This window comes from Physeter macrocephalus, chromosome 14 (genome assembly GCF_002837175.3).
Source record: "Physeter macrocephalus isolate SW-GA chromosome 14, ASM283717v5, whole genome shotgun sequence".
NCBI classification, from domain to species: Eukaryota; Metazoa; Chordata; class Mammalia; order Artiodactyla; family Physeteridae; genus Physeter; species Physeter macrocephalus.
The window spans coordinates 63,478,920-63,504,134 of NC_041227.1; the positions used below are offsets into that span (position 1 = coordinate 63,478,920).

The window sequence follows — 25,215 nt, forward strand, 5'->3', positions numbered from 1 at the left end:
CAGGAGCCTTGGCCGCTGGGGCTGCGGGATGCTCTCGCTGTACGAGGAGCAGAACAGAGCGTAACCGGATCGCGCACACGCTAGCCGCGGACCCTTCGGAACTGAGTGAGGTGAGCCCAGCCGGGTCGGGTCGCACCAGCTCGGGGGTTTCAGGCACCGGAGTGGCCTCGGGGTCCCTGGGCTTCCCGGACACTGTCCTCCCGGTCGGCGGCGAAGCGGGCATCAGCCCGGGGCTGCCTCCCGGTACCTGGGATGCTGGGACACTTTCCCAAGTCCATTCGGTCCAGCTTTCTGCTGTCTGCCCTCGCCGTGGCCCGGGACGCAGAGCTGGGGCGGGAGTCGTTCTGGGTTACTCAGAAACCGGGTGTGGGGCCGCGCCCCGCCTCGTCTCTCCACCCAGCACCCGCTCATTCCCTTCCTGGCCTTGGTGAGACGCGTGGACCTCACCGCGATCGTTCCTTTTCCCCTCTGGAATGTTTTCTCTGTGGTGACTGGGGTTGCAGAATGTAGCAAACACTTGAAGCGGGTTGGTTGGGTTCTCTCCGGCGGCCTCAGCGCGGCTGCCCTGGGGCAGACGTGGCTTCGGCCACAGCAGCCGGTCTCTCGGCGCGGGGAGAGCAGGGGCTGCAGAGTCGGCCCTCGGGAGGAGCGCGGGTCTGGCGCCCAGAGCCCAAGGCTTGGGTTCCATCTCTGAGGTCTAGGGGATAGTTGAGGTCGGGAATGGGCGAGAGGGGTGCAGTAGAGAATCATGAGGGACCCCGGAACTCCAGAGGATCTTTTAATCCTTCCTCCCAGTGTGGCATTGGACAAGTTGCCTAAACTCTGCACCTCAGTCTTCTCCTCTGTGCCTCATATAATAATAATGGGGATTAAATAAGGTAATGTGTGAAAAGAGTAGGAGGAGGAAGTCTGGGAGTAGAGTAAGGCGTCAATAAATGATAGCTGCTATTATTTCTGTTGTTCGTGCTGTTGCTGTTGTTGTTACTGTTATTATTATTATTATTTGAGGAGCAGTGTGTAGTTAAAGGCATGGTTTCAAATCCCAACTCAGCCACTTTCTAGGGTGACCTTGGGCAAGCTACTTAACCTCTCAGTGTCTCAATTTCATGTGTATAATGGGGGAAATTATGGTGCCTATCTCAGAAGATATTTGTGGAAATTAAATGAGTTAATACCTGGAAAGTGCTTAGAAGAGTGAGTGCTGGGTGTCAGCTACTAATTCTTCCACAAGGGCATCATGTTTAATCAAGCAGTGTAACCTAAAAGTAGCTACAACCTTGCTTTGTTTATAAGTTGAAATATTATTTGTGTGAACATGTATATGTTTTATGCTGTGCAAGATGGGTTCCCTTCTTTCACCTGTGGTTTCACTAACATTGGTGGCTGGTCCACTGGGGTCAAGGTAGTCCTGGGGAAGGGGCTGATGGGGCAGAGTGACCCCAGGAGTTAGCTTCAGTGAGAAAATGGAGGGTTTGATGACAGAAGCTTCCAGAGTCACAGTTTCTGTTGAACATTCACAGAGGAGAAAATCTTCCCCGGGTTGCAGTTTATTTGACAGGAAATTGTACCTGGATCTAGGTTTCTTAAAACAAACTTGCAAATTTTTGCTTTTGGATTGTAGTGAGAGAGGAGATGAGGATGGGCAATATTTTAAATGATAAAACACAGTAAATCACATTCTTCTTGCCAAGAGGCTTCTTGCATAATTTTGAGGGTCAGAGATCACAGCAAGATCATATACGTCTGTGGAGGGTTAGAGTGGTCTGGCTGCCTTTGGATGTCTCACCTTCCTCCCACAGCACTCTACATCCTTGCCATCATAAACCTGAAACCCACTAACATCATTAACTCGAAAGCCTCCCACCTTTGCCCCAGCTCCCGATTTTGGATAATATCCCATGGGTTCAGGGTGGAGAAAAAGTATTTCCTCAATGCCAGAATCCTGCCTGAAGAATGTGATGGGGCAAACTATAGTCTTTGTCCCAGACCCAGGCCTTCTGGGGGCCATGGGGACTACCCTGTATATCCTACTCCAAATTCGAGTGTATCCTAATTTGCCTCTGTCGCCTACGGTAGGCATAGGAAACAGAGTTTCCATATTCCCCCTCCCCAGTACCAGTGCTCACCAATACTAGTGTTAGGAAGTGGCCACACCACCTACCCAGAGTTTGGAAATTAAATAGCTCAGGATTCCATCTCTTTCCACCCCCCACTTAGTCCCATGGACTGTTAATTAACTGTCTTAGGGAGGGGGCAGCACCCAGCACAATACCAGGCCCCTCAAGGCATATACCATGGTGATAAAGGCTGCAAGATTCCAATCCAGCGCCTCCACTTACTAGCTGTGTAATTTTGCACAAGTTACTCCTCCTCTCTGAGCTCATTTTCCTCCTCTGTAATCTGGAAGGAATAACAGTACGCCTACCTTATGGCATTGTTGAAACATGAACTGAAATATAGAGAGAGATTACATATATTTGGAGAGAGATTGATTATATATACGATATATGGAGAGAGAGACTGTATGCATTTGTGAGGCTAATGAGACTGTATATTATTTTGGTTCATTTTTTAAAAGATGATTATTTCACATTGTAAAGTTTCTGTAATTCAGGTGCAGCAGGTACATTGATGAAAGCGGTCATTTGCTTTCCAACACTCTTCCCCAGACAAAGCTGTTATTAAATCAAAGTGTATTCTCCAAATTCTCTTAGAATCAAGGAAATATGGCATGGCGCCTGGCAAATATTAAGTGGTCAATATTTGTAGGCTATTATTATATCAGGTGCTCTAGAAACACTAAGGGCTTGACTGTAAAGAGAAGTGAAACAGAAATGAAACAGAAACACTCCACTTGCAGTAAAGCAGCTGATAAAAGGCTGGGAAGATACGGCTGGGCTGGGAAGGGACTGGACATGGTCTAGGGTGGCTGCCCGGAAATTCTCTTGGCAGATTTTATCTGTTAGAATCGATTTACAAGGTTCTTGCTCTGTGCCAGACGCTGAGCTGGGCACCAGAGGGCAGGGCAAGGCAGGAACGATGCCCTAAGGAAGGCAAGCTAATGGAGACACTGAGATCAGACCCCTGGATGCTCTAATCACGATGGAGCTTGATAAGAGGGGTGTGGAGGCTGATTGGGATGGGGTTGCCCGGAGGGCTCCTGCTCCAAGCACCCAGGGAGAAGGTCCTGCAAACAGTGCAGTGATTTCACAGGTTACACCTCACCCAGCCTCCACACAGCTTGGCCTGGGGGCCACAAGAGAAGGAGGCAGCTCTTTGGCAGCTGTGGTAGCCCAAAAGCAAATATCCTGGAGCAAGGGCCAAGGCCTCAAAGCAGACTGTCCAGGCCAGAGGGAAAGAGGAAGGCAGCCTCTGAGGACATGAGGGCTGGTGTTTCCCAGCACCCAGCCTCCGGGCTGTGCCCACTCACCTGCTTTTTTTTCTCTGCCCCTCCAGCTTGCCTGCCCCGCCAAGTCCCATCTTCACCATGGCTGCTGGAGAGAAGATCAAAGCCAAAATCAAGAAGAATCTGCCCGTGAGGGGACCTCAGGCACCTACCATCAAAGAGCTGATGCGGTGGTACTGTCTGAACACCAACACCCACGGCTGCCGCCGCATCGTGGTGTCCCGTGGCCGCCTCCGGCGCCTGCTCTGGATTCTGTTCACGCTGACAGCCGTGGCCCTCATTTTCTGGCAGTGTGCCCTCCTCATCTCATCCTTCTACACCGTCTCTGTCTCCATCAAAGTCCACTTCCAGAAGCTGGATTTTCCTGCTGTCACTATCTGCAACATCAATCCTTACAGGTAAGAGGCAGGAGCAGGGACAGGGAGGAGGGGTCACGCCCCCTCCAGGTGCCAATGCCCCTCCCAAAGGTGACACACTCCAGCCTGCAATCATGCTTTTTAGAAATTTGAATTCATTGCCAGTGTTGGTAAACTGCCCTCTCCCAGGATTTAAATCTGTACCAAAGTTTCAGTCCATCAGCTACTTCTGAGGATGGGCTAGCTCTAGGAAGGCAAGAGAGAGAGGCTGCAAGGATCACTTTTGCTTGGTGGTTGGGCCTGGAATGAACTAGCATTCCTCCTACCCTGGAGACACACACACACACACACACACACACACACACACACACACACACACACACACACAGCCCAGCTTAGCCATTTCCTCTGAGCTCTCCAAGCTCACACCCTCACTCTCCCCTGAATGTGAGCTGGAGGCTGACTCAGACATGACACCTAGGTGACTTCCAGAAGCATCTCAGCTCATCTGAGCGAACCCAGCCCCACTAATGAGATCACTGGGCTCTGGGCACGATCAGCCCTTGGTACTGCCCAACTGTCTGCTGCAGGACCTGTTCTAAATGGGTCATTGGAATCCTTCTCAGGATTATTGAAAACTGATCTGTGAGGCAAATCAGAACCTGGCAGAATTTTTCAGAGCAGGTGTGAGGGTGGCGAGAAGGGAAGAGCAGGGGAGGAAGACCATCAAAGGGAACTAACATGTCCAGAGTCATCAATGAGTTGATGGCAAAGCTCAAAATCAAAATCAGGTCTAAACTCATCCTCCACCTCAAAGTCTGTCTTTCTTTCTTTATCCTTCCTTCCTTCCTCCATCCCTCCCTCCCTCCTTTCCTCCCTTTACCTCACCCTCCCTCCTTCCCACCCGCCTCCTTTCTTCCTTTCATCCGTTGCTCCATAATCTTTTACTCAGAATCTACAAATTGTCATTCTCTGTGCTAGATTCTGGGGCATGGAAGTGAATGACCCAAACACAGTCTTTGTCCTAGTGCAGCTGATGTTGTAGTAGAGGATTGAAATATTAACAAATATAATTACACTAATAAAATTAATAACAGTGACCATTTAACAGCATATGTGTGTGTGTGTGTGTATATATATGTATATACATACATACACACAGAGATACATGGATGGATAGATAGAGAGATAGATAGATAGATAGATAGATAGACAGATAGACAGATAGATAGAAAGAAAGAATAAACTCATTGACTCTTGCCAATAACCCCATTTTACAGGTGGGGAAACCGAGACACAGAAAGGCTAAATGGCTTGTCCAGGGTCACACATCCAGAACCAGAATGGGGAACTGGAACCCAGGTAGTTTGGCTCTGGAGTTTATACGCTCAGTCACTACGCTGTGTGGCCTGTGCCCCTAGCAAGGGAGAGAGAGAGTGGGGAGAGTTAGGAGGGAGGCCAGGACCATTTGGTATTGTGAAAATTAAAAGACGGTGTTATTTTACTTCATGTAATCAACTCCCGGATCATGCTTCTGTGTTCTTGGGGGCTGTCAAGGTAACAGTTATACCTCTTCCCTCCCGGCATTGATTCGAGGAGAACCCATGGGCAGGGGCAAGTATGCTGGGTAGAGACAGAGCCTGCCCCCTGGGTAGACTCCTGGTTAGCAGTTATTTACTTGTCTTCACTGTGACTGGGTTATGGGAGGCACCTGACAGTCACCACTCCAGAAATGCTGGTTGGGGCAAACTCACCAACACACCCTGAGAGCGAGCAGACGGTGGTGGCAAAGGTGAAGCCACAGGAAGTCACACAAGGGTCATATGGGAGCCTGCCCCATTTACTTGAACCAGTGGTCACATTGGAGGGGGCAAATTATGAAAGGCCTGGTTTTCTTGGCCAAGGGCTCTGGGGTGATGGGCACAGGCTGACACACATCGATGGAAAGCAGCGTGGGGAAGTGCCAGCCTTCTGCCAGAGGGGTTTCCCATCCCTGACTCCTCCTTCCCACCTTGACAGGTACAGTGCCGTGCGGGACCTTCTAGCCGATTTGGAACAGGAGACCAGAGGGACCTTGAAGACCCTGTATGGCTTTTCGGAAATTACATCTCGGAAACGCCGAGAGGCGGAGTCCTGGAGTTCGGCCAGGGAGGGCACAGGGTCGACATTCCTCAACCTGGTCCCGCTGCTGGCCTTTGAGAAGGGTGAGACAAGCAAGGCAACGGACTTCCGCACAGGACGGAAGCGGAAAGTCAGTGGCAGAATCATTCACAAGTCATCAGACGTCATGCATGTCCATGAGTCCAAGGAGGTGGTGGGATTCCAGCTGGTAAGATGCACATCCCCACGGTTTCGGGGAATGGGATGGGATCGGGGGTCCAGGGAGGCTTTTCCTTTGCCATTAGCCCTATAGTCCCACAGGAAGAAACACACTCAGTTAGGGTGAATCGGCTGTCAGCAACTGAAACTGAGCCAGGCAATCTTAAGATAAAAAAGTCTTAGAAGGGAACCAGTAGCTCATGGAGGCCTCTTGAGGGACAGAAATTAGGGAAGATCCAGGGATCTCGGTGGCAAGAAGTGAGGAAAAGTCCTTTCAGATACTGCTACTGGATTAAATAAGCTTCCACTGTTTTCAGTCTTTTTGTTAATCCAACCATAAAGATGGATTCAGATCCCACTTGGGGACTGTCTGGCCAAGTTTGAGTCACCTGATGGCTCACATAGGGTAGGACATCTTGATGGACAGTCTCAGCTGACTGTATCCAAAGGGTGGAAGGAAATTCGACCAAAGCAAAATTGGGGTGCAGATACCAGAAGGAAGACAATAGATAACAAGCGGCAGAAACACAGTGTTCCCAGCAGTACTTGCCTTCGTGAGGTGCTAAAGCTGACTCCCCATCTCTCCTTCTTGGTCCCATTTGAGGGATTCCAAAGAAGCAGCCATTCACCAGGAATGAACTCCATTGCCTTCCTGGCCAAACTCAACCATCACCCTCCTCTCTGTGCCCCAGCCACCTCTGCAAGATGAGAACTACCTCCACTTTATAGTCTTGGTTGTTGATTGTGAGACCTCATGGCTCCAGTTGCAAATCCTGGGGGAAAAAACGGCCCTTTCTCTAGATCACTGAGCCTTTTTGAAGTCTTCCTGGGTCCTTATGTAAGATAAAGTTCTCCTTGATACCAAAATCCATCCTTTGGTGTCCGTCTTTTAGGAGAGTTTTCAAGCCCTGTGTGATGAGAACATCTGGAATATACCACAATTTCCCTATAAAACTCTCATTATTATGTATTTTAGATGCTGGTCCTTCCAACTACCACGTGAGGTGGGGAAGGGTGGTATTTTGGTCAACATTTTGTAGGTGAAATAATAGATAGGTAATGCCTTGCCCAAGATTCTGCAGAGAGGTCGTGGCAGAGTCTGGGCTAGAATCTCGATTTCTAGACTGTTGACCCAATAAGAAATGGTGAGAGTTGGGTGGGAACTCAGTAGCCATAATCAGTCGAAGCCTGGATGTCTGGGGACCCTGAAGGAGCTGATTTTGCTTCTCGCTTGGTAGGGAGTCATGAGAGTGAGGCTCTGTGTCCTTCCTTACTCAGCCCCTTCTTGGTCCTTGAGGCTTGAGGATGATGTGTCCCAGGCCCCAGAAGTGAGAAGAAGCCCATCGTTGCCCCAGATATCCCTCCTGTTCCCCTGAGTGTTTGATCTAGAGTTTCCTTACAGTCCTTCTGAAGGCCTCTGGTAGGGCTGATAGCTTCATCCTGGTGTCTCCTCCTATTCACAGTGTTCAAATGACACATCCAGCTGTGCAGTCTACACCTTCAGCTCAGGGGTTAATGCCATCCAGGAGTGGTACAAGCTGCACTACATGAACATCATGGCACAGGTGTCTCCAGAGAAGAAAATCAACATGAGCTACTCTGCTGAGGAGCTGCTGGTCACCTGCTTCTTTGATGGGGAGTCCTGTGATGCCAGGTCAGTAGGGGAAGGCTGCTCTCTCAGCTCCAAGGACCAGCGGCTCTGAGTGCTGGGCTCCTTGCATGCACCTGAAGATCAACTAGAGGTCTTGGGAGTGACAGGTGCTCTTCTCACTGACCCTGACTTTTGGAAAATGACTTATACAGGAGCTTAGCTCTAGAGTCAGTGAGGAAGGTGGAGATGGTGTAGGGTCAAAATATCCTTAAATTCATTCAATTACTCAAAGAAACAGAGTAGTTGATGGTGGACATATAATGTTGTATATTACCATCACACATACCAGTGAGAACCACTGATCTAGTACAGGAAGGAAAGAAGAAAGGGAGGAAGGAGGGAGGGAAAGAAGAGGGAGGGAAGAAAGGTCTATGTACAGATCTGTGAACTTTCAGAACTTTCCACCTTTAAGATAACACTCAGATTCCTGGTAGAGACTGGGCAGTCATGGGACATTCTAAAGTGTTCCTGCTTATCTGAAGGGCTTTCTTCATTCTTTTGAAATACTAAGCCTTTCTATATGTTAGTTGATATACTGACCCTTGCGAAAACTGAGTGATTGGAATCGTGTCTCCCTGAAGGTTGGGTTCTAAAGTCAGTATAAGGACACATATGATGTGATTCCTTTTCTGGGGATCATTTGCTAGGAATTGGAATGGAAAAAAGTCAAGTGTTGGCTGAGAAATTCAAGAGTAGAGGAAATGGGGCGCAGATATATTGGCACAAAGAATGCCAAGTCAGGATGGAGATGGAGGTCAGAAGATTAAGAGGGAGAACAGAAAGCAGAGAGCGGTTCTACATCAACATGTGTCAGTTGGACGAGGGGCCTTGTTTGTCATCTATGGGAGGAAAGATGGGGGAAGTAAGTCATGTCTATCATCCATTGTCCACAAAATAGAGCTGGCCCATTAGCACTGCCCATTTGGACTTCAGCTCAGGTGCATGAGGGGAGTTCCCAGCACGGCCCTTTGCTGACCTGTATTCTCCCCCACCATAGGAACTTCACACGTTTCCACCATCCAATGTATGGGAATTGCTACACATTCAACAAGGGAGAAAATGAGACTATCCTCAGCACCTCCATGGGAGGCAGTGAATATGGTAAGGAAATCTGCATCAAGGAGATCCTGGGGTGCTCTAATGGCAAGCATGCTGGCAGCAGGACAATTGGGGATGCTTTAGGCCTTCCAGAAATGCAGGCTTTCCCCACCTGGCCAGAAACTTGGGGCACAACTTTTCTTCTTGCCGTGTTTCCATCAACATCCATATCGGTTCTTTCCTTCTTTATCGGAGTCTGTTTTCCTTTTTGACATCTCCTCTTTGCTTTTGAGAGAGCAACAGGGACAGCCCTGGGGTTTCTTCTCCCAGGGAAACCATTTGGGTTTAAGCTTGTAACTGGAGTGAGTAATGCTGGGCAGGCAGCTTCCAGATGGACTTAAATCCAGATGTGCTGAACAGGAGATTAGGGAAGCAAACACACCTTTATCTTGGTTAAGATGACAGATTTTGGAGCCAAAACCCAGCTCTGCCACTCACTGTGTGACCCAGTGCAAGTTACACCCCTTCATCTATAATGAGGGAATAATAATAGTATCGATGATACAAGGTAATTGAGAAGACAAAATATAAAAAGCACTTAGAATAAGACCTGATACACACTGTATTAGTTTGGTTGGGCTGCCATAGCAAAATATTACAGATGGGTGACTTAAACAACAGACATCTATTTTCTCACAGTTCTGGAGATTGGAAATCCATGGTCAAGTTGCTGGCAAATTCAATTTCTGGTGAGGACTCTCTTGCTGGCTTGCAGTTGGCCACCTTCTCTGTGTCCACACATGGCCTGTCTTCTGTGGAAAGAGAGAGCTGTGTTGTCTCTTCCTCTTTTTATGAGAACAATAATCCTATGGGATTAGGGCCCACCCTTATGACCTCATTTAACCTTAATTACCTGCCTAAAGTCTGAATCTCCAAATACAATCACATTGGGGGTTAAGACTTCAACATATGAATAGGGTGCAGGGGGCAACCTGCGGAGAGACACAAAATTCAGTCCATAACACACACTGTACACACAATAAATGCTAGATGTGGTTGTCATTACTACTATTACTACCATTACTACCATTGCTGCTGCTACTACTGTCACCACCAATAACTACTACCTCCAGTATTAGTATTACTACTACTCTACTAGTGTGACTTTTGTAGAGAAGGCAGGAACTCAACAGACTGGACTGGTTTACCCACAAAAGGAATTCTTGAAAGGTCCTAAACAAATTGAACATGATTTGATATATAGATATGCTCCTACAAGGAAAGGCAAGGTCTTGTCATGGAGGAAAACCCACTTGGACTCCTCATCTATGTTACTGTATTCTCTGTGTTCTTACCAAATCTGCAAGAAACCATAATTCGGGGCACACACGTCAGTGGGAAGAAGTAGTTCTGGGAACTGTTGCACAATCCTGGCTGTGCTGCATGTGGGCTGTGTGACCTTGAGCAAATCGCTTCCCCACTCTGGGCTTTGTTTCCTTTACTTACCAATAGAAGAAGTCAGAATAACTCTCGAAGTTCTCTTCTTTCAACTCATATAAGCCCTGCTCTCATTTGTTTACCAAATGTTTATTGAGTGTCTTCTGTATGCCAGGCCCTCTTCCAAGTCTTAGGGACACAGTGGTGGATAAGACAGATGCCACCTCTGCTTTCAGGGAGCTTGCATTTTGTTGCAGAGAGACAGATAAATGAGTGAACAAGCACATAGATATTATCTGGTTATCAATCCTAGCGAGCGCTATGAGGAAAACAAAGCAGCACAAGGAGAGAGTGGCTGGGGCTGAGATTGGGGGTTTATTTCAGATAAGGAGGTCCAGAAAGGCCTCTGGGAGGAGGGTTATTTAAAGATGGAAAATACGCATTAAGGTCCATGGAAGAACATTTTGGGCACTAGCAAGTCCAAGGACCCCAAGAAGGAAATGGATTTGGTGTGCTCCAGAAACAGAAAGAAGACCAGCGTGCTTGGAGCTTCCTGATGGAAGGGGAGAGTGGAATGAGGAGGGAGACATCATCATCTCCCTGAGAGCCACAGTCAGGTTTCTGGACTTTATTCTGTGGCATCCCCATGTTTGCAATGAGATGCCACTGAAGAGTTTCAGGCAAGGGAGTGACCTGATCTGATTCCTGATTTTAAAAGGTCCCTCTGGCTGCTGGGCTCAGATTAGACTGCAGGCGCAAGAAAAAAAAAAAAAAAGAGTGGGAGCAGGGAGAGGAGTTAGGCCAGTGATCGGATTCACCACTGGTGTCTCCCCCTGAGGGTTTAAGCAGCCACGGCTCTGTGTGTCCCTTTGGGTGCCCAGCAGAACTCCCCATCTCAAAGAACCACATGGAGATTCGTGTCTTGGGCAGGGTAGTAGTTTTCCTTATGCTTAGCAAACCTGCAGTAGTGACAGTGTTTCTGAGCCCTATTTTGCGCTAAGCCCTGGAGACAGAGCAGTAAACAAGTCAGGCTGGAGTTTCCAGTCTCACCCTTGTCTACCTTTCACTTGTGGGAAATGCCTGGGTCTTGGTTTAGAGACTCCCAGAGCAGTGAGAGAGGTAGGCTACCACCAGGGAATGTTCTCCTGGCTTTTGATCACAGCAGGCTGCCTTATCCTCCCAGGGCTGCAGGTCATCTTGTACATAAACGAAGAGGAGTACAACCCCTTCCTGGTGTCCTCCACTGGGGCGAAGGTGATTGTTCATCGGCAGGATGAGTACCCCTTCATCGAGGACGTGGGAACAGAGATTGAGACGGCCATGGCCACCTCCATAGGGATGCACCTGGTAAGAGAATATTCTGATTCCTGTCGGCTTGGTGAGGAGGACAGATTTTGTTGAGGGATAACCAGTGAGGTGCAGCTTATGGAAAAGAGTGTTGGTTTCAAAAGGAAGCATGGTCTAGTATTTTCCAACGGTTACCCCAGTGGTCATTCTAGTAGTTATACTAAAGGCTGTCTTTGGATGAACAAGGACAGGATGCCATTTTGGATAAGAACTGAAGGAACCTTCCTTGTTCCAGAGACAAATGTCAGCATTTATGGAACCTGTGCTGGTCAGACACTAACTATGTATTTGTCACTAATATAAATAGAGCAGATTAACACCTTTCTGGGATACCTAGAGGCCACTGGGGCATGTAAACCACTTTTGGAAAGTCATTGGGCCATCAAAGGTCTATTTGGACCATCCTACTTCCATCAGTTTCACCTCATTTGCCGAGAGCCACTCCCCTCAAGTCTTTGACCTTTTCTGACCTCACTAGGTGCTGAGAACACTCATACCTGTCAACGAAAGCACATCTGGGCTGCAGACTCCAATCCCTGAGTCAGTCATGCCCAATGGAAGCAGAAGGGCAAGGCGAGGAGTGTGCTTAGATGCCCCTGGCCACACTTGTACAGTCTCTTGTTTGCAGGCCTGGGGTCTTTTTATGCCAGTCTCTGTCTCACTCTCTCACTCTCTGTCTCTTGCTCTATCTAATAGAATAACTGTTAAGTACTTATTTAAAGGGAGTATATGCACAAAGTAAAAAACCCAAACAATACAAGGAGCCTACCATGCAGATGTATCTCCCTTCTATCCCTGACCTCTGGTTCCCTCCTTCCTCTGCACGGAGACTATTGCTTATACCCACACACAAATATGCAAATTTTATGCAAATACAAAATACTGTTCTGCCCCATTTTTCACTTGATACTATGGCTTGGAAATAGTTCCATATGAATACACATATAGATTCTGCCTCATTCTTCTTAAAGACCCATAATACTCCATTGTGTGGATAAGTTATTGAAGCAATTTCCTGTTGATAGACTTGAGATTGTTTCCAGGTACAACTAAAAGCAATGGTGCAATGTGATGTGATGTGTAGTCATCGATTGCTTCCTAGAAGTATATCAATCAGTATGCATATTAGCCACATTGTCCTCCGCTAAGGTTGTACCCACACGGGTATTAACCAATTTTTAATCTTTGCTAATCTGTCAAGAAAAAAATGGTATCTATTATAATTTTGGACAGTCATTCTTAGTGGAATTTTTTTCACCTATTTATGGAGGAAAAAAATCTCCTTGTGGACTCTTTGTTCATGCCTTTGTTTAAATCCAACCTTAGTATCCCAAATTAAACATATTAGCCTTCATCCCTCACAAATTTTTCCTCCAGAGTAGTCGTTTCCAAACTTGTTGATCAATAGATTCAGATCTACTGAATCAATGTCTCTGAGAGATGAGCCCAAGGGTCTGTATTTTTACCAAACTCTAGTGGTCATTTCAAGAGGCCACAAACTCAGGAACCTCAGCTTTAGAAACCTGAGTAGTTCAGAATGAGAGAAGAAAAGTGTGTCTTCCTAAGAGAAAGTAAAGCTAGGATGACACCAAAGCTTTAGCACAGCCATAAATGATGGCTTCAGAGTGAGTTATAAAGTGATATGGTGGGCATTGGGGCTTGTATATTCCTCCATCATCTATTCATTCAACAAGCATTTTCTGAGCACATCCTGTGTGCTAGATGCTGGGGCTACATCAGTGCCCCCAGGACTGTCGCTGCCCTTTTAGAACTTAGGGTCTAGCAGAGAGAATCAATAACAAACAAAAAATTGCGCAGGTGATTAACTCTAATCATCATAGGTGCTAAGAAGGAGAAATACAGGATGCATGAGAGCATATCACAGAGATGCCTGCTTTAGGACTTTTTAATAGGGAGAAGAGGAGAGTTCAAGGGGTGCTTTCCTGAGGAAGTGGTATTCAAGTTGAGACAGCAGAGAAGATAAACTGGCATCTGTGGCTTCGTTGCCACACCATGTCCCATCAAAGGGCAACCCTGGACAAGAGAAAACCTCAGGGTGGCACATCTGTGAAGCCGTGTCATTTAGTGGCTTTATTCAATGTGGGAAATTTGTTCCAGCTTGAGAAGTGTTGTGTACCAGCTTGGGCTGTGTGAATGCTGATTGCCCAAGGAAAAATCTCGGGCCCCAACCTGCTCGAACTGTGGTTTGAAAAGACCTTAAGTTACTACCTTTTTTTTTTTTTTTTTTGGTCGCACCGTGTGGCATACGGGATCTTAGTTCCCCAAACAGGGATCAAACCCATGCCCCCTGAATTGGGAGCACGGAGACAACCACTGGACCACCAGGGAAGTCCCTTTAGCTTACTACTTAAGGAGCCAGGTCTCTGATTCCGCTGTTCACTGGCAGATTACAAAACTCACAGATCAGAATAGCGAACATTTTGATCCAACGTTTCTCAGGCAGTTTTATACCTTGAAGAAGCACCTGGGATTTGCAGCACATTCTTACCTTCTGCCTCTCACAGTGTCTGCACACTTAGAGCTCGGGAAAGTACAAGAACTAAGGAATTGCCCTCTGGTTTTCTTCCCTGAGCTCAGAAAAATATCCATCACACTGTTAAGCAAACGTTCTCTTTAGCAATGATGGTAAACAAAGACATGGGTTGGTTTTCTGCTGCACTTTATTTGAGATATACAAAATCAAAGCCACAGAGCAGGGTCAGGAAGCTCTAGTTCTGACTTATGAGCATTTAAAACTACAAAAAAACTAGGGATTACCGAGAGGTCACCAGAGAGTCACTAGAATAAGTCCAAACCAACTAGACTTCCTTCCTTTCTTATTTATTTTTTATTTAGTTATTTATTTGCTTTCGATAGGCATGTTAAACTGGTAGACTCGGTTTGTTAGGCAGTTGGTTAAGTAATCTTCCTTCATTCACTGAGGCATGTGTGTCCAAAGCACTGGATATTCAGAGATGGATACAACAGAGCACCTACCTTCAAAGATTCACCTTTAAGAGAAGATAACATACCTTTGCAACGCAGGTCCAAGCTCTGTGAGAACAGGGACCTTCTCTATCTTGTTCCCAGGCTCAGTTCTTAGAACGCAGTAGATCCTCAGTAAATATTGTTGGATAGATGGATGGATGGTTGGGCGCCAGGACAGAAGCTTTTGGTGAAGGCTTTCTAGATGATGGATTCTTAAAGGACAATTGTCAGGCAAATAGTATCAGGAAAGGCTAGTCCAGACAAAGGGCATAGCAATTACAAAGGGGTCGCAGAAAGGATTTGAAGCCATGTAGTGAGTCATTCTGAAAAACCACTTTGGCTGCAGTGCGATCAAGATACGGAAGACAGCGCAATATTTACAGTAACACTAGAAATAAATGATGAGGCCCTAGCTGAGGCAATGGCTGTGGGGATGGACAGAAATGAATGGATTTGAGAGATATTACAGGCAACAGGGTTTGACAACCGAGGTCACTGAGGAAAGGCCAGGGGGAGTTAGATTGATAGTTAGGTTCTGGCTTGGGTAGTGGGGTGGATGGAAGTGCTAGGTTCTAAGTTCGGGAATACAAGGAAGGGTAGGTTTGGGGGAGAAGATAACCACTTCAGTCTGGGACATACCCAAGTTGTTGTGCCTTTGGGAAATCGAGGTGAAAACGTCCTGCCAATAGATGCTGTGAACCTGGAGCTCAGGAGAAAAATCCGGGGGCCACGGTGGGGTTGAGGGTGGGGTTACATCTAGCATAATTCTAGACTTGGAAAGAAATGTCATCACCCAAGACCTGAGACAGAATGCAAATGTTTAAGGGCTGAGCAGAAAGAAAATGGAGAAACAGGCACCAAAGCAGCAGCAGAAGCTGGAAAGGGTTGGTGTCAGGGAAACGAAGAGGGTTTCCAGGAAGGTATTGGCTAGGGTGCCAAACGCAGTTGAGAGGTCAAGCAAGGTAAAGGGCAACAGCTGTTGGGTTGGGCAACAAAGAGGTCACCGGTTCTCTGCCAGAGCAGTTTTCAGTGGAAGGAGTGGAACAGAAACCAAAGTACAATGGGTTGGATCACGAATGAGAGATGAGGAAGCCGGCAAGGGCAGATTCACCCAGGGGAGTGTGGAGCCAGGCCCCGAGAGGGGCGAGACTTCACTGTCATTGCAAACCTTACTGTACGTTTGGGTTATTATTTTTAAGATTTATTTATTTATTTTTGGCTGCGTTGGGTCTTCGTTGCTGCGCGCGGCTTTCTCTAGGTGCGGCGAGCGGGGGCTACTCTTCGTTGAGGTGCACGGGCTTCTCGTAGCAGTGGCTTCTCTTGTTGCAGAGCATGGGTTCTAGGTGCGTGGGCTTCAGTAGTTGTGGCACGCGGGCTCAGCAGTTGTGGCTCGCAGGCTCAGTAGTTGTGGTGCACGGGCTTAGTTGCTCCGCGGCACGTGGGATCTTCCTGGACCAGGGCTCGAGCCCGTGTCCCCTAAATTGGCAGGCGGATTCTTAACCGGTGAGCCACCAGGGAAGCCCCCCTACTGTACATTTTTATCTCAAAGCATGCACACACTTCTCTTCACAAGCATATGTATAACAGGGATTAAGGGCTCAGACTTTGGAGCCAGACAACTGGGGTCCAAACCCCAGCTTTGCATTTTGATTGTGTGATCTCTGTGTCTCAGTTACCTCATCTGTAAAATGGGGATGATAATAATGTTACTGCATAGTCTGGTGAGAATTCAATGAGTTGATTCATGTGCAAATTGAAAACAGTGCTTGGCATGTATTGGGTGCTCCAAAAATATTGCCTATTACTCTCCATTTTTTTAAGAAAAGAGTTGTGAAGGGAAGGAAAAATATTTGAACCAAAAAGAGGGGTTAGGGAAGATTTTTCTTGTCCTCGTGACACCCTTCTGAGTGAGATATTGAGTAAGATATTGATCTGTTCCATATAGTATATAGAAAGTACTAATTATTTGCCATATGTGTTGCAAATATCTTTCCCAGCGTGTGCTTTCATTTTAGTTTTCATTACGCTACTCTTTCACATGCACATGCAAAAACGTCAGATGTTTACATAGTCAAATTCTTTTCTTCTTTAGTCGTTATGTTTATTGAGGATTTTGCCTCCTTGAGATCAGATACTGAGCTGATTTTCCTTCCAGTTATTTTATTATTTCATTTAATAGTTTAACCAACTAGAATTTTATTTCTGCAGGATGAGAAATGCAGAATTCCTCCAAATTCTTAACAAGTAGTCCTAACTTCATATGTTGCATAATTCTTTTTTCCTCCATTGATTAGAAACGTAAAAATAACTTTTATAATTATTTATATCTATAAATTATTTTATAACATTACAAATAACTTTCATAATTTATTACTATTTTAAAACAGAATAAAAGAAAAAAGAGTTAAAACACCCATAATTCCACCTAGAGCCTCCTGCTTCCACCTGGGCTTTTCCCTGGCGCAGTTCATACCTTTAAAGAGGTGAGCTAAGGACTCTGTGCAACTGCCCTCCGCCCCCAGGATTCTCCGAAGGAAGCAGATAGGACCTCATTTTGATAAAAATGAGTCCTGTTCCCACATACAACACATGTGCACACAGATGCCTAATCACACCTACACATACCTGTGCACGCCACACACATTCTCTATCTATCCATCTATCTATCTACTTATCTATCTACCTATCTACCTATCTATCTATCCGTCTAAACTTGCACACACTCTCACACACACATACATATATACCCATTCTCATTTTTGGGTCCCTAGGGGTCAGGACAGAAGCCAAAATGTTTCCCCACACTGCCCAGATCAGCACTTTTGGTAAACTGACAGTGAAGTGGGGGAGTGAAAGGCGGCAAGGGAGAGAGAACGAGAGCAAGCCAGGGCCCTGTCCCAGTTCATCTAGCCGAGGCTTTGAGAAGCTAAAGACCTCTCTTCCCCTCTCAAAAGGCCGTTGGCCCCATCTGCCCCAGCCCCAGGTGTTTCAGGAAGTAACCTGAATAACCCAGGAGCTCTGAGTTTGATAAGCATCGTTGCAAAGTAAAGGGCCATCGAGTACTCAAAAAGCATAAAAATCACAATATGACTTCTCACAATCGGTTTTCTGGAAGTGGTCCATGGCCTGGTTCTCAAAGTAGAAAGAGCCTCAGCCACCTTTGCCAGCTGCACAGAGCTTACCTGCATGGACGGACCCTCTCCCCTAGATGCCAGGCTGTTGAACTCTCCCCACAGGAAGGTAGATCCCTGTACCTAGTAACTGACGCTCTAGGCTCTGTGGACATCCTGGGCCTGGGGGCTCCAAGGGACATCCGATCAGGGAGACTGCTGCTTGGAGAAGCTTAGAGGGTAGCATTGAATGGAGGTGCCCTCGAGGGAAGCCACTGCTTGGCATCTACGTGCCCAGATCCCAGCCCAGCCCTGGCATGCACTAGAGGCTCTAAATCAGTTTGCTACCCAGCTATTAGAGGAATGAAGTAAGTCTGTTTATTCTGTACTGACGTGGAAAGACACTCACTCTTTATTATTAGCGAGAAGAGGACATTGCAGGGCAAAGGGAACGTGTGATGTGTGTCTGGATCTCAGGATCGAGATCTGACCTGTTGGAGTGGGTACCCGGGAAACTAGACGGCTACTTTCCTCTCTGCTTCTTCTGTTTAAACGTTTTAAAATGAGCACTGTCTTTTGCCCCGACGGCAAATTAATTTGCAATTAATTGAGGGAGACTATTGGGTCAACAGATGAATTATAATACAAACAGAAAGAGATTATAGCCACTTGAGATGTCTGTAGTTTCTACCTGCGCCAAACTTCTTGATTTCTTCCCCCCACCCAATCACCTTTCTCTCTGTTCATCCACTCTTCAAAGGAAAAAGAATCTTCTTCCCTCCCCTAAATCTGCCATCCATTTGCCCTTTAGCCTCCCCATTTCATAAAAGACAAAACAAAACTCTTTGTACACACACACACACACACACACACACACACACACCCCAAATCCTAATCCTAGCTATGATATGGTCACGATATATTCAGCTGTTATTCCCCCTTGGGAGACATTACCCTTTTTTTTTTTTTTCTTAATTGGCTTGTCTGGATTGTTCCTTTGCAGTGACAAATATTAAGCTAGCACCAAACATAGTAAGCCATAGTAAAACATAATTGAGTAAGGCTTTCGAACAGTGAGTTACGACATGCTCTTACCTCCTCTGATCAGGGTATCGTTCTGCTCTGCTGGGTATTCTGTGGTCCTCTCTAAGAAAGTCCATTTTTTCAAGTCAACTTCTGGGACCAGAAGACAAGAGGGTAGGAAATGAGTCCTTCAATGAGACAAGGACCCCGTGCAGCACAGGCACTGCTCATCTTTCTAATCCCTCCAGCCCCTCCCCGTGGATTCTCCAGTGGCTCACTACATTCTGAAAACCAAATCCAAACCCAAATTTCTCAGCACAGCGTAGGAGGCCACCATGATTTGACCTCGGCAACCCTCTCTGACCTCATCTCCAGTGACGGCTCTCCCTTTTACCACGTTCCGGCCACCCTGGCCCTCTCCTGCCTCCAGCCTTGCTGTTCCCTTTGCCTAATCCTCTTCCTACCTTTCTTGGCAAGTCCAGCCCTTTGTTGCCATTCCATTTCGAGCCAACGTGTCTTTTTCTCAAAGACATCTTCCCTAATCATTTTTGGAAAGACTGCCCCCTCCTCCCCACCCATCTAGTCTCTCTACCCAGTTTCACTGATCACTATCAAAAAAGATCCAAAATGATTTATTTGCTTTTTGACCATCTGTCTACCCCACTAGGATGTGAGCTCCACAGGAGCATGGAACTTGTCTATTTTGATCACTGTGGATTCCATAGTGCCTAGAATAGCATCAAGCTCCGAGTAGGTGCTCAATAAATATTTGTTAAATGAGTGACTGGGTAGCTGCTCAGCTCCTTGAAGCTGCTAGAAATGCCCCTTGTCTGGGTCCTGGGGGAGGTCAGGGCTGAATGTGTGCTGCTGTGATTACAGACGGAGTCCTTCAAGCTGAGTGAGCCCTACAGCCGGTGCACAGAGGACTGGAGTGACGTTCTGATCAAGAACATCTACAATGCTACGTATTCCCTCCAGGTACAGGCTGGAGGCAGCACCCAGCCCCGGGTTGTGGCCTGGACCCAGGAAACAAAGTTATATATAGGCTGGGGTGTGTCTGGGACTGGGAACTGTGGTTAAAATCCTGGGGTTCATCCAAGGACCTCAAGAGCAAATGATGCCAGCTGGTTCCAGTCCTCTTCAATCCATCTGTAACCAGAGCTTAATTGATTCATTGAGGTTTGCACGGAACAGAATGTACAGCTGAGATCCACTTCCTAAATGGGCGTTGGCGAGTGAGGAGGAGGAAGCAGTCTGGGAGAGGCACTGGGTGAGGGGTGCCCTTCACCCACTGATGGCTTTGGGCAAGTTGTGTGCGCCTCAGCAGTCACCGGGGGAGTTTGGATTGGATCAGGGGCTGCTAAGTGGCAGCTCCCAGGTCCCTTCCACCCTGCTCACCTGGTTTTTCTGGATGGTGTTTAAAAGTCAGGGAATTTCACAAGAAAACCCAGATTTCTAGCTTCTCTTGAAAAACAAGATCTGGCAACATTGGACCCGTATTCCTACAGGATAAACAGTGGGTGGAGTGGCCTTATCAAACGAGACATGTTCTCTGGTTCCCCATGGTCTCCACCACCCGCTAGTGTATTACCTATGTCAACCCTTGAGTGAGATCACCTGTTACACTGCCTCCTGTTCTGGCAGTCTGCCCTTCGCCTCCCACCAGGAGACTAAGAGAGCCAATGAGAATGATCCCAGCAGAACAAAAGGACCAGGCGCCCCGAGTGCACTGAGCCCACTAGCTTCCACCAGAGCTGAGCTGAGGGGTGGTGGAGACACTGAGTGAAAAGAGACTAGTAGTCAGACAATGTCTGCTTGTAAGAAATAGAAACACATTCACACTGACTTCAAGACCAAAAAAAAAAAAGTGGTGGCGGGGGAGGGCGGGTCAGCTCGTTGGAAAGATACTCCGGATAATATTTAGTGAGAGGCTACCATTTACAAACACTTTACATCTTTCAATTCATACTCACAACAACTTCATGAAGTAGGTCTTGTTATACTTATTTCAAAAATGAAGAAACCAAAGCATCAGAGAGATTAAGTAACTTGCCTGAGGTCACACAGCTGGGAGGTAGCACAGCTGGTATTTGAACTCAAGCAGCCTGCCTTCCGAGCCCACACCGTTAGCTTTTATGCTATAAGCTTCATGGATATTATGATCCCCAGGGATCCAGCCTGGAGGGCTTGGACCTGAGAATTGGAAAGTTGGGGGCTGAGTTTGTTTCTCTCTGTTTCTTAGCACCTGCTCCAAGTTTCCCACTTATATCTGGGTCAGCACTTACATGATGGAAAATGACCACCGCAGCTCTAGCTCAACCTGGCCTCCACATCTGTTTAAATTCCCAATAAATTTTCTAGCTTTGTCCCCGTGGCCCTATCGGCTGTGATATGAGGGGTACATTTATGCTGTCTGCCAAGGCTGTGGGAAGCTGACCCTCTCCGACTGAGGGATGTAGGGAGGGGGTCTGTGGCATCCACAAGGAGGTTAAGGGAATTCCTTGGTCTTGTCTTTCAGATCTGCCTTCACTCATGCTTCCAGGCAAAGATGGTGGAAAAATGTGGGTGTGCCCAGTTCAACCAGCCTCTACCTCAAGGAGTCAACTACTGCAACTACCAGCAGCACCCCAACTGGAGTGAGTGAGACCCACCCCCACCTTGCACACCCTAGGAGCAGGGTCAGCCCAGCCCTGGCAATAGCTAAGGCGCTCCCGGGACCCTGCCCCTATGGCCTTTGGCCTGAGGGAGATATTGATAGAGAGACACCGACCAGTTTCACTCCTGTTGTGAAGCCTGGCTTGAATTCTACTTTCTGATTAAGGATCAAATGCTACACTCCAGCTTGTGCTAAAACCTTGACCACCTCTGTCAACTCCAGGAGGTAGGAACTATTGATAGTATCCTCTGACAGAACAGGTAACTGAGGCTCAGAAAGGTTAAGCAACTTGCCCAAGGTCACACAGCCAGGGAGCAACAAAGCTAGACCCAAAGCAAGGGCTGCTGAACTGCCCCCGACCCCAGCTCATGTTCTTAGCTGTGGCAGTATTCTGTCTCTCAAAATCACAAGCCAGAAAATTGTTTCCAGAGAACTAGTGTTTGTAGAAAGTAGAAGGTGAAATCATTAAAAAGAGACTATGAGGGCACCACTGAAAAACCCTAGGAAGGGTCCTGTGACCCCAAAGCTCATGCCACCTTGCACTCTGTCCCTCAGTGTACTGCTACTATGAACTGCACCAGGACTTTGTCCGGGAAGAGCTGGGCTGCCAGTCGATGTGCAAGGAAGCCTGCAGGTGAGTGGACCCAAAGCAGTGGGGTGAGCGGGGCTGGGCTGGGCTGGGCTGGGCCGGGCCTCCCACCCTCACTCCATACCCTTCTGCACGTAACCTTGCACTCTGTCCCTCAGTGTACTGCTACTATGAACTGCACCAGGACTTTGTCCGGGAAGAGCTGGGCTGCCAGTCGATGTGCAAGGAAGCCTGCAGGTGAGTGGACCCAAAGCAGTGGGGTGAGTGGGGCTGGGCTGGGCTGGGCTGGGCCGGGCCTCCCACCCTCACTCCATACCCTTCTGCACGTAGCTTTAAGGAGTGGACGCTGACCACCAGCCTGGCGCAGTGGCCATCTGAGGTTTCCGAGGTGAGTTCTCTGTCCACTCTGCCCCCTGGAGCCCTCAGCCTGGAGCCTCGTGTCCTGATTGTGTCCTCTGGCCTCAGGGGTGATCCACAGGGGAGGCCTGGGTCAGGGGCTGGGGCTGAGAGGCGAGGGCAGACAGGCTGGCTCTGGTCTCTCCAGGCATCCCCAGGCCACTTCTTTCTCCACCACAGAAATGGTTGCTGTCCGTTCTCACTTGGGACCAAGGCCAAATAAAGAAAAAACTCAACAAGTAAGTTGACCTCCGCCCTGCTTCCTCTGCCTCTGCCAGCCCCCGTCCCAGCCTCCTCACTTGATTCCTCGGTGCCAAATGCTCTCCTTTTCATTCATTCATTCATTCATTTCTTTATGCAACAAATATTTACTGAGTTCCTCTTATCATGAGCCAGGCCCTGCTCGAGGCCTGGGGCTCTCAAACTTTTTGACCATGACCCACAGTATGAAAATACTTTTTCCACTGTGGCCCATTGAATACATAACTGAAATAAAAGTGTCGTGAAACAGTACTCCCTTATGATGTACAACGCGTTCGGGCTGCTTCTCAAATGTTGCACACTCGTGTACCAAACCAATTGTTTACATCCATCCCGATTGGTCAGAGCACAATTCTGTGCATGCAGTCTGATCTTTTCTATTTCATTTTGTAAAAGGTACTGGTCATGACCCAGTAAGTTTATTTCATGGCTGCCTGATGTATCTTGACCCACTTGGAAAAATACTCCTTTGAGCCATGCAGCTTCTAATTCCACTTGAATTTTCCGCATCGAAATTCACTTCCAAGGGATCTTTAGCAAAAATCAGCCAGGGCAGAGTTCAGGGACCTCAGCAGATGGAGACAAAGACGGGAGAGGGTGGGGGGGTTGCCGTGTGAACCCACATCTCTCTGGGCCACTACTGTCTCCACAGTGCCCAGCCCTGGGCCAGATCTTTCTAGGTTTGAATACCAGCTCTGCCAATCATGAGCTGTGTAGTCTTGGGCAAGTTACCTATCCGATCTGTGTCTCAGTTGCCATATCTGTAAAACGGCTATGATGGAAACATACCTGCCTCATAGGGTTGTTGTGAGAATTAAATAAGTTGACTCACATAAGGTTCTTGGAACACATAAGGTTCTTCCAGCGCTTGGCAACACGGGAAGTGGTCAATAAATGCTAGCTGTTATTATGGTTATTATCATTATGACCTTATACCCAGCCTGCCTCGCTCATTTACATCACTTGCCTGTCTCCCGTACATGTTTTAGACTGCAATCAAACCACTACAATGTCGAGGTTTAAGGAAGAACATTGTGCTGTGGGAATGCAGCTGAGGGAACTTAGTCTACAGGTGGGGAAATGGTTTTTGAGTGAATGAATGAACCAGCCCCAGGCCAGAGATGTGCTCTGTGGTGCAGAAGAAAACCCATAAACCAGGTTCTAAGACCCTGTGGAGCTCAGAGCCTGGTCCGTGATGGGGGCTGGGCAGGAGAGAGAGAGCCATGCTGAGAGGCTGTCCATCTGGTAGAGTGCAAAGGCCTCCAACTCAGCTTGGCCCTGCCTGTTGGAATCTTTACAGGACAGACTTGGCCAAACTCTTGATATTCTACAAAGACCTGAACCAGAGATCCATCGTGGAGAGCCCTGCCAACAGCGTGAGTGGCTTCCTTCTGGGACCTGTCCCGGGTCTGCGAGTGTACGCATCTGCCTGGCCTTGGGGAGCAGAGTCAGATTGTGGGGATCCAGCCTGAGCTCGTAGGGCCACCAAAGGCCAACCAAGCCTCAGATCGGGCAGAGTAAGAGGGGACAGGAAGGCTGCCCCCATTTTGCCCCAAAGCTGTTCGGGGCCAGGGCTAGCCAGTGACTCCCTTGGGAATTGGGGTCTTTGCATGAAGCCAACTTGGCGGGGGGTCCCTCCTGATAGTCTGGCTTGGCCTCCCTTGCAGATCGAGATGCTTCTGTCCAACATCGGTGGCCAGCTGGGCCTGTGGATGAGCTGCTCCATCGTCTGCGTCATTGAGATCATCGAGGTCTTCTTCATCGACTCCCTCTCCATCGTCGCACGCCACCAGTGGCACAAAGCCAAGGAGTGGTGGGCCCGGAGACAGGCGTCCACCTGCCCCGAGGCTCCCCCCAGCCCTCAGGGTCAGGACAACCTGGGCCTCGATGTAGACGATGACCTGCCCACTTTCACCTCTGCCTTGTGCCTACCTCCAGCCCCAGGAGGCCAGGTGCCGGGCACGCCGCCCCCCAGATACAACACCTTGCGCTTGGACAGGACCTTCTCTCGCCAGCTCACAGACACTGAGGTGCCAGCTGAGTCCTGAGGCAGGCTGGGGAAGAGAGACCGAGCCAGGACCACCAGCCATGGTCTGAGAACTTAGACCCTGTCTCCTGCACACAGAGCGGATCCTCTGAACCCCCTCTGGGCTTTTCAGAGACATTGGCTGCAAGTCTACTTTGAACAAGGCGAGGCCTGGGCATGTGCAGGGAACTGTTGGACCCCACCCAGCAAAGCTCACAGCCGCCCAGGATGAGATAGTTCCTGCAGCCCAAACCCTTAGGACATCTGCTACCGAGACAGATGGGGCCGAGGAAACGCGGCCGGCCTGGACAAAGGCCAGGAGTGAAGCCTGACAGAGTTCTTCGCCAGATCTTCAGAGAGAAAGACTCCTCCAAAGCCCCGAGCTGGGGGTTTCGGCCACTCCCCCAACCTGGGCTGGGACCCAAGGATGTGACCTTAGGTGTTGAGGCCTGACAGTCACTGCCTGGTGCCAAAGATAGGACGGAGGAAGCTCCAGGCCCGGAGCTGGAGCCGTTTGTGAATAAACTGCTTGGTCACTGACATTGGGGTGAGGTCTGCTCTGTGCCCCGAGGCAGGAGCTGGCCCAAAGTGCTGGGAGTGTGTAGAGGGGAA

General features: G+C 48.2%; 1 protein-coding gene across 1 annotated transcript; it reads left to right on the forward strand.

The window, feature by feature from the left end:
* SCNN1G (sodium channel epithelial 1 subunit gamma) lies at nucleotides 1-25,215 on the forward strand. The gene is made up of 13 exons (XM_024123503.2): nucleotides 1-110; nucleotides 3,457-3,804; nucleotides 5,782-6,091; nucleotides 7,545-7,735; nucleotides 8,730-8,833; nucleotides 11,391-11,554; nucleotides 19,555-19,653; nucleotides 21,194-21,311; nucleotides 21,887-21,965; nucleotides 22,251-22,308; nucleotides 22,497-22,555; nucleotides 23,878-23,953; nucleotides 24,245-25,215. Exons 2-13 carry the CDS (start codon nucleotides 3,488-3,490, stop codon nucleotides 24,623-24,625), a joined length of 1,956 nt encoding a protein of 651 aa, XP_023979271.2. The 5' UTR covers nucleotides 1-110; nucleotides 3,457-3,487; the 3' UTR covers nucleotides 24,626-25,215.

Excerpts from the sequence above, each read along its gene's own strand:
- SCNN1G (XM_024123503.2), top strand. The coding sequence starts at position 3,488 with ATGGCTGCTGGAGAGAAGATCAAAGCCAAAATCAAGAAGAATCTGCCC. Across the intron at positions 3,805-5,781 it reads TGCAACATCAATCCTTACAG|GTACAGTGCCGTGCGGGACC; the intron begins GTAAGAGGCAGG and ends CCACCTTGACAG. Across the intron at positions 23,954-24,244 it reads TGGAGAGCCCTGCCAACAGC|ATCGAGATGCTTCTGTCCAA; the intron begins GTGAGTGGCTTC and ends CCTCCCTTGCAG.